Source organism: Cygnus atratus, chromosome 19 (assembly GCF_013377495.2).
Source record: "Cygnus atratus isolate AKBS03 ecotype Queensland, Australia chromosome 19, CAtr_DNAZoo_HiC_assembly, whole genome shotgun sequence".
NCBI lineage: Eukaryota > Metazoa > Chordata > Aves > Anseriformes > Anatidae > Cygnus > Cygnus atratus.
In genome coordinates, this window is record NC_066380.1 from 9,754,477 (window position 1) to 9,767,247 (window position 12,771).

Here is a 12,771-nt window from a genome sequence, read left to right on the forward strand (position 1 = left end):
AGTCATGTGAGCATTTATACAGTGCCATGCTGTAAGGGGGCAGTTTAACAGCAGGGTGGAGCAGAGCTAACCCCAAAGCGCCCACAATTGGCAATTAATTCTTCAGCCATGTCATATGTAGAATCACAGAACCATGATAATCTAGGCTGGAAAAGACGTTCAAGATCAGCTTGTCCAATTTGACCTGTTCTGTTCCATCACTAAATCATGTCTGTTAGTGCCACAAATGAAAAACACCATGAAAAACAACAACAAAACAAAAATAAATAAAAACAAACAAACAAACACTACAGCACGGTAAAATAAAAACAAAGGCATGGGAATGGTGCACACCAAGAGACACTGCGACATCCATACACCTTCATACAGCATAGCTAAGTGCTAAACATTGGCACTATAACATTAAAACAAAAGGCAGGTTCTGCACTAGTGCCTTACACAAGAGCTGCTTGCGGAAAGCCCCAGAGCTGTCCAGACGCTGGACCACAGCTGCATGGGGAGCCTCCGGCTGCATTACAAGGCAGTACCACCACAGCAGCCCCTGAGCTGGACCAACAGCTCCAGCCCCACTGTAAGCTTTGTGTTTCTGCCCAAAGGGCAATGCTGGCAGAGAAAGCATCCAGCTACCAGCTTGTCTGCAGCAGGGATGGGGTCACTGCACTGAGTTTTGGTTCAGACCCAGGGAAGCAAGGAAGAAAAAGTCTGTCGTGGTTAAGGACCTCCAGGGATGGCCAAAAGAGTGGCCCATGTCTTCCAGGGCCAGCTGTGAAGCATTGCAGCCCTCCAGAGACATTGTGAGCACCAACAGAGAGCAGTTTGAAAACCCAGCACTTTATTTTTCTAAAGTAAATAAATACACTAAGCAATGTTCCTATTTACACAGAGATGCAATTCTGGAAATATTAAATGGTTTTAAAAGTGACATGTTATGGTAATGGAGCAGCAAACTCCACAAAATCAAATTCACCAGGGGGGAAACAAAATCAGCGCTAACAATAATTAGGAGTAATCATTCCATAGAGCAAAGCCTGCAGGAGGAAAACAAGACCGTCACTGGCTGCAGGACGTGTGCGCGCGTGTGCGACCTTTTCCTATTGACTCAACACCTTAATGCAGGGCATCTCTCCCCAGCTCCCATATGGGTCACCACAGGCTTTCGTAAGGGCTTGGTGAGACAGGGCTGCACAAAGAAAATATCAAATCTGGCTCTTGCAGACTGTTCGTGAGCGTGCCTTAACAAAGAATCCAGTTTTCTCTCCGTTTGGCCTTTTGTTACCAGATAATGCTCTGAAAATGCAATGCATGTCCTTGTTCTTTTTGAGAGAGAGATGCTGATGGACCAGAACTGGTCCCTGCTCCCACGGCTGGGGAAGAGACAGGAGGAAAGGGGAGTGTCAAGGAAAAAAGGGGGGGAATAAACGTGATGTCCTTCTTTCCTACAGCAGCTTCAGGGTGCTTGGGCTGGGTGAGGAGCTGCAGAGGGCAGTCGCTTAAAAACCCTGTGTCAGCAGAGTAGGCTGCATGGAGGATGCGGGGAGAGGAAAGCAAGTCAGGCACTGGAAAAAGCACAGCCAATACTTTTTTTTACCCATTTTTCATCAAAAAAATTTTACCCATTTTTCATCAAAATTAAGAGTGGCAGCAGCCCTGAACGACCTGTTTGCCGTATTTTGGTCCCCAGTATCCCTCTAGTGCAGACTGTTACCGACCTACCCACGGCTCTTGGGCTGTTGCAACATTTACTGCTGACACCTCCACTCGGTTCCCTGCACAGTGAGCTGAAGTCACGGCTGGTACCACTCATCTGGCTCCCGATTCCAGGGAAAATCTCCAGAGTTTGCTCACTTTGGGGATTTAGAACAGAAACCAGCGTGAGCAAGTCCTCATCCGCTCATTTGCTACCCCTTGACAGAGGCATCTCTTTAATGAGGTTCACATTTCCATGCTGAAGTCAGCCTTTGGAGCCCGTGGTATCAGGCCTGGGCTTGTTAATGCACCTCTTCGGAGCCGACGAGCACTTAGGACTGAACGGCTGGGCTGACAGCACCGCGGGATGCTCCGCTGCTCTGCTCACAGGGGACCGCAGCGCCAGGAAGCCTCGCTGCCCTGCCTTTCCAGAAACACCACCGCGCCGTTTCCTGCGCAGCGGGTCGAATCGATCCCCGTAATTCGCCCAACAACAGGCGCATTGCCCCTCGAGAAAAGCAGGGGCAGCGCCCATAAGCGCAGGCGCCTTCTGCACCGCCGGCCCGCCCTGCTGCCGAGCCTCCAGGTGCCGCGATGCCGTGATGCAAGGTGCGCAGCAGCATCTTTTGGCTGTGCTCCCAACTCCTAGCTGGGCCCCCCAGCAAGCAGCAGCCACTTACACACAATTTGTACACGTGGCAAATCTGTCCTCAGCCCCCAGCTTGGCACGGAGACCTCAGCCTTCGCCGAGGTCAGAGAGCTGTTTGCAGAGAACACGAACAGCACTGGGGTTTATCTTTCCATATTGAGTTAACCAGTTTCTGGAGGGGCAAATAAATAAATAAATCGTTCTTTTGCCCGCTGGCGACAGTCACCGCAGCAGAGAACGAGGCGCAGAGGCCAGCACTCCCAGCCTGCAGCCACCACCTGCAAACCAGGGATGCGAGAACTCACCCATCTCATTCTGGGGCTGCAATTCAACAGATCTGAAAACGCCCCTTGAAAACGCAAACCTCTTCAGAAGTGCTTTCTCCTTCACCACCTCAGAGAGAACGCTGCTACATCCTACACACCAGTGTTGTCACCGGTGTTATTCCTCCGGGATCGCTGCGGTAGCCTTAGACGTCGCAGTGAGCTGAGACCTCTTCTGCTTGGCACCAAACACACGCACACCAAAAAGATTTCCCTCTCCTACAAATCCAGCCTGAAAATTCATTTCTTCCAGGAAGCACCGTGTTTTGCTCACAAGCAACCTCTAAACACCCGATTGTCCTTTACAAGTTGTATTCTGTTTCGCTAATGAACATAAGCAAGAAAACAATTTCTCCCTGCTTTTGCAAAGCTCTGTGTAAACTGAATATATTAAACTGTTTCCATGTTGTTGTTTGTTATAAAGCCTTGCGAAGGATGCCCAGAGATTTGGCTGGGATGTTCTTTTATTACCATTTGAATGCATATAAATAAATCAATATGAAGACCTATTAGTGATAATCACTGAAAATACAAGACTGTGCTTTAAAGACAGTCAATTATACCTTAAATTGCAATCTTTTGGAGACAGGAACAATATTTCCATCTGTGGATAGTCCAGATAATCAGCACATATTAGCACTACACTAACAGAAATATTAAAAAATTACATGGGGAAAAAATGGCTTTTGTTTGTCTGTGTGCTTTTAAATTGAAACAAATTCGAGAAGCCTGAGCACCTGCTGTGCTGCCAAGGCTGCACGGTGCCCCCTCACCAGACCCTCTTCCTATTCACCTTCATGACTGCTCCCTGCCCTGCTCTGTTTGAAGGACATTTTTATCCCTTCTCCAGAGGGCCCCTTGCCTTCCATTTATTTACCTTTTCTTTTTTTTTCCTTTGCTTGCTCCCAGTCTTTCCACCCTTTCTGATCTCACTGATGTTCTCGTACCCCAGAAACCTTCCAAGGAAATTCCCCAGTCAGAAAACTGTTCAGAAAGTGAAACCCACTGAAAACACGAACAGAGACCAACAAACTAAACTAAAACCCACCCTTCAACAAGCTGGAACCACAGGGATTTTTTCTACACGTCTGTTATGAAAAACAAGTCTCCCACACCAGGAGGTCCTAAGCACCTTCATCTCACTCTTGTGTAGATTGACAGCAACCCACCAGCATCAAGGCTGGGTGTAAAAGTGATGGAAGGATCTGTCCCAGTGCTTGTAGGGTGAGCAAAAGTCAGGTAAAGACAGAGGGAATACAGCAAACGTTGAGAAGGAAAAGCAATGTAAGAGCAGGATGGAGAAAAGGATCTTATGGAGATGGAAAGCATCCTGATGAGGTGATGGGGCCTGGAAGCGTCACGACAATCCACTGGGATGGCAGCAAAGCCCCAGTCTCACCTGTCTCGTTGGAGAAGCAGGTTTTGTGAAACTTCCCCATGTAGAACTCCAGCCCGATGATGGCAAACATCACGATGGCGAAGAAGAGGAGCAGCCCGATCTGAAGCAGGGGCACCATCGCCTTCATGATGGACTTGAGGACAACCTGCAAACCTGCGGGGCGGGGAGAAACAGGTAGTCAGCGAGGGACGGAAAACAAGGGTTGGAGCAGGAAATAAGGGGGTGTCTAAGGGCAAGATTAGGACTGGCAACATCATGCAGTGCTGCATTCCCCAGGGTGCTGTAAAGACAACACTACACACATGACACTCTGCAGATGTCAGACACGCAGTCAGGAGTTATCTTTTTCTGACCCCCTTTCTTCAGATCACAGTCTCAAAGCCCTCCTAAGCTTCAGAGACACAAAAAGGACTTTTCCTGCAGCCAGTGGAGTCCCAGGACTCAGCTGGGAGCTGAACCAGGCCCTTAAGGCTGATCCTGTGACCGTGGGGGTGGCCTCAGGCCTGCTTCCAGCAGAGCAATGCAGAAGGAAAAGGAACAAAAAGAGAACCAAACACCGTCTTCCAGGGCTCTCCATCTATAGCTTTTTCACTGGCTCTGAAACTCATTTTCAATTAAAACCAGGAGAGATAAGGCTAGAGAGGCTGCCGAGATGGAGGTGTCAGATAGCGTCACGCAGACGCACATAACAAAATAAATTCAGTGATAGCTGGCAGCTGAGAGCCACCTTGGCAGCCTGCTCGGAGGTGCTGAGAAGGAAGGGTCATCAGAGCCTTGCCACCTTGTTCTGTGCAGCTCTACCGAGGTCAACGTGGGACACACAGAAAAAAAAAGCATTCAGATCTGTTGGAGAGGAAAAAATACTTGGAGTGTACAAGAAAAGAGTATAGGATGCTCGTATACGAATGAACCTCAAGGCCGCACATTTACTACATGGTGGGAAAAATACAGTGCACACAGCTTTTGCAGCATCACTAGAACATGAGAGCAAATGATGCTGTATGGGAAAATGCTGTGCTGGACCAGGGCACGTCACCAGGCAGGAGAGCATCCCCCCAGGACAGGAACACCCTGAGGGACCACAAACCCATGCAGGGACACTGAGGCCCAGTGTTTATGAAAACATTTATATGATTACTTGAGTCTTTCTTTTCCTCATTACCCAAATCAGTAAGCAGATACTTGTGTTGGCTGGAAATAGTTTGTGTCAAAATTCCCCAGCTTGAGGCCTTTCCCCGCCCCCCCCATAACACTCATCAGCAGAAGCAATATCTTTTACTGAAACAACTGCCGTATATAGAGAAAGTAGAAAATATTTCAGGCACACAAGGACCATTCTGAGCTACCCTATTAAAAAAATACCAGTACTTCCACAAACCTTACTTCCCTGACATCCTTAGACATGGGCAAGACAAACAAGAAAAAGAGCCAGCAGCATCTCCTTATTAGAGACCCTATAATTAAATAACATTTTTCCCAAGCCTAGCCAAGGACCTGTGCTATGTGGGGATTCAGACTGAAGCCCTGCCCGTGAAAGGATGCTGATTTCAGGATTTTTTGGATGCTGTTAGTACCTGGCATAACCCCTTGCTGGGTCTCTATGGCACTGGCATTTCAGCCCCACGGTAGCAGAGCTGATGTCCCAGCCTGCAGCCTGGGAGGAGAGGGGCTGCCCAGGGGTTAATGCAGAGCATTCCACAGAGCTAAGGGGTTTGCTGCAGGGAAAACCTCCCTGTTCCATGCTCAGAAATGAAATATGCTCCTGACAGCCATCCCCACTAGCGGGCAGAGCAGCTGGTGAGCAACAACAGGCAAAAAGGCAATAAGCAATGGTGCCAGGGCTTGGGCAGTCTCAGGGCATAAGCGAGGCATGATGCAGCCCCCCATCAGACCCTTCACATTGGCATGTAAAAACCGATCAAGTTGCCAAGGAGAAGGCAAGAGTAAGTCCTATCCATTCCATGCCTTAGTTTTTCCCCTGGTGTTACAGAAGGGACAAACCCCCCAGAGTGTGAGATGCTCAGCTGGTAAAGTGGTTGGAAGATCCAAGCTCGGGGCTAGGGGCCTGAAAGCTGCAAAGTTTTGGTCTCATGGCTTCGTATCCGAATTGAAACGACCCAACCCCAATGTCACAAGAGTCCCAGGACAACTACCTGCCACCCACCTGCACAGCCTGGGAGTGCATTGCTGAAACCAGGCGCTATCCACAGCCTGGGGGAACAAAACCAGAAGCTAGCAAGAACAAGGAGCCACAGACCACGAAGGCGCAGAGGAAGAACATATTGCTCAGAAAAGCACGTTACACCCCAGAAGCTCTAGAACCCTTTGGCTGTGAAGGTGACATTATCACGGCACTCACTTGGGATTCCTGACACCAGCTTCAGGGGCCGCAGCACTCGGACAGCTCGCAGGGTCCGCAGGTCAAAGTCAGTCCCAGCGGTTGCCAGAATCCTAATGTCAAGAAAGAGAAGAGGAAAAAGAGGGGAAAAAACGGATTAAATGCAAATTCCTGTTTCCAAAGCATGAACAGACATATTCAGGCTGCTTCAGATTTTATACCTGTCATTTTATTGTAAATTGTATCTGCTGGAAACCAATAATTTGCAGAGCTGCTGAGCTTTAATCAGACTGTAGGAAAATCCACAGTATCGGCTTGTTTAAGGGGCTGCTTACACACAGCGAGCAGGCCTGGCTCTGGCCCTTAGAGAACAGCACCCTGTACTTATAGGAAAGAATACACCATTTTAAGAATGAGACAGTGAAAAGAAAATAACCCCCTCAGTTACGCTAGAAATTACCTGCCAGAGCTTTTCACTACAATAAATTCAGGAATTCCTCAGGTACCAATGCGTGGTGTTTCTTAATATCTGAAGTAGGGTCTGTTATATACTTTATCTGTGTGAAATTAATTTTTGTTCAGAGCACCTTATTCGTGGAGACCATCCAGAGAGCAGGGTGCATTTCCTCTAGTATGCTGCTGTAACTCTGGTAAGATATACAGATCCCAAACGATTCTTAAAAACTAAAAATGAAATTGCTTCAGAAAATGAAAGAGCTCTGGTGTTTCGGGACACAGTAAAGGAAGAAATATTGTCACAGTATCCACAGTCCACAAAGACATGAACTCCTTGAGTGAAGAGCTGCAAGACACACACGACCCACAGAGAGCATGGCAAAGCTTCATTCACTAATTAGTGTAGCTCTTCCTTCAACATTTCAACAAAAAATTCTTGATTTAAGACACAAGCCAACCATGCAGTTAGTCAAAACCCTCTCATTAACTCCCTCTTCACTGCCCAATTTAAAGTGATGATGGGTGATTTCCACTAGTTTTGCCAGGTTTGTCCCCAGGCTGCTGTGTCAAGGCAGGGGGTGCTGAGCAGCCAGCCCATGGTGGGACGTGCAAGCACCCAGCCACCTGGCAGTGAACACACTTGGAGCCACCACTATTTTAACCAAACCAACGAAAGCGTGCCCACGCGGACCCAACCTTTACTACAACCTGACACTTTGCCAAACCTTCCCCAAGAGCTACAGCAGCAGAAAGACTCGAGAAAATGATTTAAATGCGATATCCCAGAGCTGCCATGAGGAGCAGTGGAGGACCTCTCCTGCGGAGCATGGGAGAGCTGGAAGGAGGTTATCAGACACAGGCATCCCACGGGGATGCAGCACCACGGCACAGCAGCACCAGGTCCCATGCAGCGATGCTCCGAGAGGCACAGAGCACCCACAGCATGCAGCAACCCAAGACTGATCCCCACCTGCCCAGAAGCCATTTTTTCTCAGTGCCTTATAACGCGCTGCTGAGCTCTCAAGGAAGTGGCCAGCTGCCATAAAGACACCAGGAAAATCAGTGTTTTTCAAAGGAGGCACACGCTTTTACCGTGTGGCAGTTATTATGCAGGATGTCCTGCAAACTGGGAGGATGTGGCTGTGCTCACAGCGCAACTCCACGACTAAAAACCCTGTCCTTGACTTACTGACTGACTTAACGCTGCTGCCAAGCGTGGGCCAGGGAAGAGCAGGCTCAGCATTGCTGTGCGGAAGGGGCCAGACTCAAGCAGCAGGAGGTGCTGGGGATCAGGAAAAACCATGCTGAGATGTTGGATGGCAACAGAGGCAGCAGCAAGCCAGGACCTGACGAGCAGAGTATCTACTCTATAAGACACCTGTTCCTACCTTTCCACGACCAGAAAATTCACGTTACGTCAGCTCTATTGATGTCATTTGAGCAGAAGCGACACGAAACAAATTTAAACCAAGGCCTATCACATTCAGAGACTTCTAATCTTAACTTCTGCACCCATGCCAATGACTTCACTCCTCTTTTCCCTTCCCTCCACCCTCACAAGGTAATTGCTCCCTTATAAACACCAGCAGCCCGGGGACAGCACACACTTCAAACCAAAAGATAATCTTGAACATCCACCTGGGATGTCGCTGCGAAAGGCACCATCAGTCTCTAACGAGCTAAGATGGATTTGTGCTGTCATCGGGCAGGTTCGTGTTCCAAGCTGAGAGGAGGGGTGCTCGATATGTTCATTGGTTTGTTTCGGAGCTCATCAAGGAGGAAACAGGAGCGAGGAGGGGATCAAATAGTCCCATGGTGCCAGTAAATGCTCAGCGGCTAAAGGTCTTTGTTCCAGTCCTGTCTTCCTTAATAGGCTTGATGTTAAAAACAGTCTGCTCAACCTGTAGCAAAGCCCCCTAGTCAAAAACCCTAATTATTCATTAATTCTCAGATCTTTAATGTTTTAATCACCTAGCTAATTTATATGGGAAACCCTACAGCTCACCACCTTCCGTGGAGAGCTGGCCCATGGATGATACCGAATATCAGTCTAATCATGGGAAAAAATCATGGGAACTGCCCGTGCCCACGTGGCCGAGCTGTCACCGCCAGGTCTGCCCACGAATCAGACACACTTGAAAAACCATAACACCCCAGACAGATTTTGTCTAGAGAGAAAGAAATACAGCAGCATCCTAAACAAAGCCACTTGCATTGAAAGAAATGGAAGAGCAAGGGGATGATGTGGTGGCTCTGGGTCTAAAAATCCACGTTTGAGACTTTTGGGTAAATGAGGCAGGTGGTGGGTGCCCAGCCTTGAGTACTGCGTTTCTCACAAGGAGGGCTGGGTGCTGCAGCCCCTGCAGGCTGTGACCATTGCCAGCAGCCCAGGCAGGCCGTCCAAGCAGTGGCATGAGGAAAAGAGGGCCCTGCACATTTTTAGAAGTGTTACAGGTTAGTGTCCATCCCAGGAGCCCTGGGGTCTTACAGCTCCAAAGGACCAGCTGGCAGAAAGCTGGTGTCCAGGAAGTGCTTGGAGGACCAGGAAAGCGCAGAGGGGCATCTTCAGCAAAACCTGCAAAAACAGTGCTAATTTACAGCTGCACTGCAGCCTGTGCCTCTAAGCTGTTCGCAGATGTGTGTGGAAAATAGCCTCAGTGCCCCAGTGAGGGAAGGCTGCAATCAGCTCCGTGACATTTGCCCAAGCGCCAGCTTTCTGCTTCATTTTTCCCACTCTCCCACAGTCCAGCTGAAAGCTCACAGAAGCCACTGTGAGTTGGGCCAAAATGAGTCGGAAATGGTCATTAAAAATATGGGAAACCGAGAGATGAAGGGAGCCAGCTGGCAAGCACATCCTGACAATCCTGCCGAAGCTGTCCCGGCTGCGCAGCAAAGAGCTGAGAACAAAGCAGAGGTGCTGGACGAGCCAGGGCCGGGAGCAGGGATCAGCTGGGGAAAGCAGAAAATAGCACAGACAAGGTTTTAGGAGATAACTGCACAAAGATAAATGCATTGATGCGCAGCCTTTTTTGTTTCTTAATGGATCATACAGAAACTTTGAGATTTGGTAGGCTTACAGAAAGGAGTCTTGTACAAAATGAAAAATTGGATGGACCATGGAAATGCAATGACCAAAATTAGCATCAAAAGGAGCACAGGACTGACACAGCAACACCAGCACAGAGCCTGGCCAAAGCACCGAAGACATCCCCTTCACCACCACAATGCAGACTGCATCGTAAGGCATAGACTCTCCCAGACCCATCGCTGTGTGAGCACAGAGCAGGACTCATCCCGGCCTGACCTCAGTGGTCAAGGCCTGCCCCACATCAAGCATCAGGGTTCACATCCCCACCAAAGCACAAACAGAAATTCAAATACTGCAGTGAGTGCAACAAAATCTTGTTAAATCAGTTCTGCGCGTACCTCGCCTTTCGCACAGGCAGGGTGGCTGGCCGTCCAGACCCTTCCTGCTCACGTGCTACTACGGGTCTGGAGGTCTGGGCACACATCCTGCTAGCTCACTGGTGCTCAGGACCACTGCACGCTGTTCCTCGCTTGGATGACAACTTGGCTAGGTACTGCTTTCTGTACCACCACCTCCACTAACAAGCTCTGACATCTGTTCCCAGAGACAAAGGCCAGATTTGTGATGAATGCCTGATACCTTTTGTTCTAAGGAAGCCTGGAATAGATTATAAAAAGAGCTTATTCCCTTGGGTATAAAAGAATGCAAAGAACAGAGTGAAAGCGTCCTTCCTGAACATTATGCTAACATAAATAATAAGCAATCCATTTCTTTAAGTACCTAGGAGCTCAGTACTTCTATGAACAGGTTCAACAAGGCACGCATTGTCACACAATGCTGCACGTTTCCGAGCTGCCTGATATCATCGGTATCTGCTGGTATCGCTGTCCATAAATCACATCGGAGGCAGCCTGAGATGTGCACCACAGAGCTGTGACTGGCTGCAAATCCAGCAGCTTCGGCGTGCCTGCTTGCGAGCAGATAACACAAAGCTACAGCAAAAGGCAGCGAGATGAATAACTGAGAATTATTAACACTTCCAAGCTGATATCTCTGCTGGACAACACTGGTGCCAGGGCAGGTTCTGCCAGAGGAGAAATCACTGGCAGAAATTGTAGGCATTTTTTAATGCAACCTTTTTATTTACTATAAACTCTAGTCCTAGAAAGTAGGGGAAAGAGCAACTTTTTTTTCCCAGACTTCTTATCCCAAACACCCATTTCTAAGAACTGAATCAATCTTTTCAGCAGGATTAGGAGAGCGACTAAATACCCATGAGACAGCTTCCCCGGGAAAAAAGAAAAAAAAAAAAAAAGAAAAAAATAGCCAGCAGCACGGCAGCTGTCTGGTGGCAAGAAATAGCAACCACCACTTCACACCCATAGACCCAACCCCAGCTAACACAGACACCTTGGCAGCACTGACCTCAAAATCTGTGGCAGAAGGGGGAGCACAGAAAACTCCAGTAAACCACTCCCACGTCCAGAGCCAGGCTTTGGGCCCAGGCTTTAACAAGCCCCAGCGACCAGCAGGTCCTGCTTCGAAATAGAAACCAAGGAGGGAGCAGAAGGGCAGGATGTCCTCCCCGCATGTGTCCCGAAGGAGCCGTTCCTGACAGCTGCCAGCTGTGGTGGCTCTTCATAAACATCAGGCAACCACTCCAATGATGTTTCCCTGGTCTGGGAGGTCCATGGGTTGATTTTCAGCTCTCTCTGTGGCCTCTACTAGCCGCGATCCTCCCCCGCACACTCCTGTCTGAGTTGTCCTCCGGGGGGGGTAGAAAAGACCCTAACCCCAGCCCAAGGCAGTGGGCACCACCACCAGGATCGCTTGTCATGCGTGAGGGCTGGGGACCCCAGCTGGAGAACCCACAAGCTTCTCTCCATCCCATGCCATCATCTAAACACTTGGGAAATTTACAGGAAATATTGGGGGAAAATTTCTATTGAAACGAAAGGTTCTATCAAAAAGTTTCATTTCCTTCTAAAAAAGTTTGTAAAATTCATATTAAGTAGATAAGCTTTTTAACTGGCGTGTTTCCTTCAGAAATATAAGCAGAGCATTAAAAATTTACAAAAATTTATATTCTCCATTTCTTCTTTTCCCCGATCATGTTTGCCACAGGAGGCTGCTCTGATTGCTGCTCTCCTCATGGCTGAAGCATTTTAATCCCAAACCAGCACAAAGCACATCACTGGCTGGAGCTGGCAAGACTTTCAAGGATCGGGAATGCCAGCAGCACACCAAACAGCGCAGGATAACCACCAGCCTCGCCACACACGTGCTAAGCCTTTGAATTAATGACCTTTATTTGGAAACACAAACTGCTCTCATGTCTGCCCTGCACAACGAATTGCTCGGCACTGACTCAGACCTCAGCCCACGACCAGCGGATTCCTGGACTGCTTTTTTTTTTTTTTCAGATGTTGTAGTTGCAACTTGAAAGGGAATCAGCCTTATTTTGAGTCAGAATCAGGCCAAATGGCTGTTGGGTTTCTGACCAGAAGGAGCACATTTCTGTGGGAAGCATCAAAAGGAAGACCCTTGGCGCACACGTACACCAACCGGCCCAGCATGGAAATGAAAGAGCCACCCCCAAGCCTTTCTGTGTGTCAGAAAAATTAACACGAGCTTCATCCCATGAAAATAGGAAGCTAAGAAGACTGATTGAAACTAACCGTAACATCTACAGCCGCTGTAAAAGCTTATTATCCAGCAAATCTGATTCTTATCACATTTCATATGACATTACGGGGTTATAATCTCGTCGGCTCTGTGACACACTCCTGCTTGGTGACAGGGGAGGCGAGATCCTGCCGTGATGGTCTCCAGACTGCACAGCCTCTGCACCTCTGTGTTTGCTGCCGGACCAGCTACCCTGACCCCACAAAG

General features: G+C 48.6%; 1 protein-coding gene across 1 annotated transcript in view; it reads right to left on the reverse strand.

Moving 5' to 3' along the window:
• The window catches only part of LOC118257069 (voltage-dependent N-type calcium channel subunit alpha-1B-like), a 282,260-nt gene that overhangs the window by 172,162 nt on the left and 97,327 nt on the right, over positions 1 to 12,771 (reverse strand). The window contains exons 4-5 of the mRNA XM_050714494.1: positions 6,417 to 6,508; positions 4,058 to 4,210 (exon numbers count right to left, since the gene is read on the reverse strand). Of these exons, the coding sequence (XP_050570451.1) occupies positions 4,058 to 4,210; positions 6,417 to 6,508 (245 nt within the window). The remainder of the gene's footprint in view (positions 1 to 4,057; positions 4,211 to 6,416; positions 6,509 to 12,771) is intronic.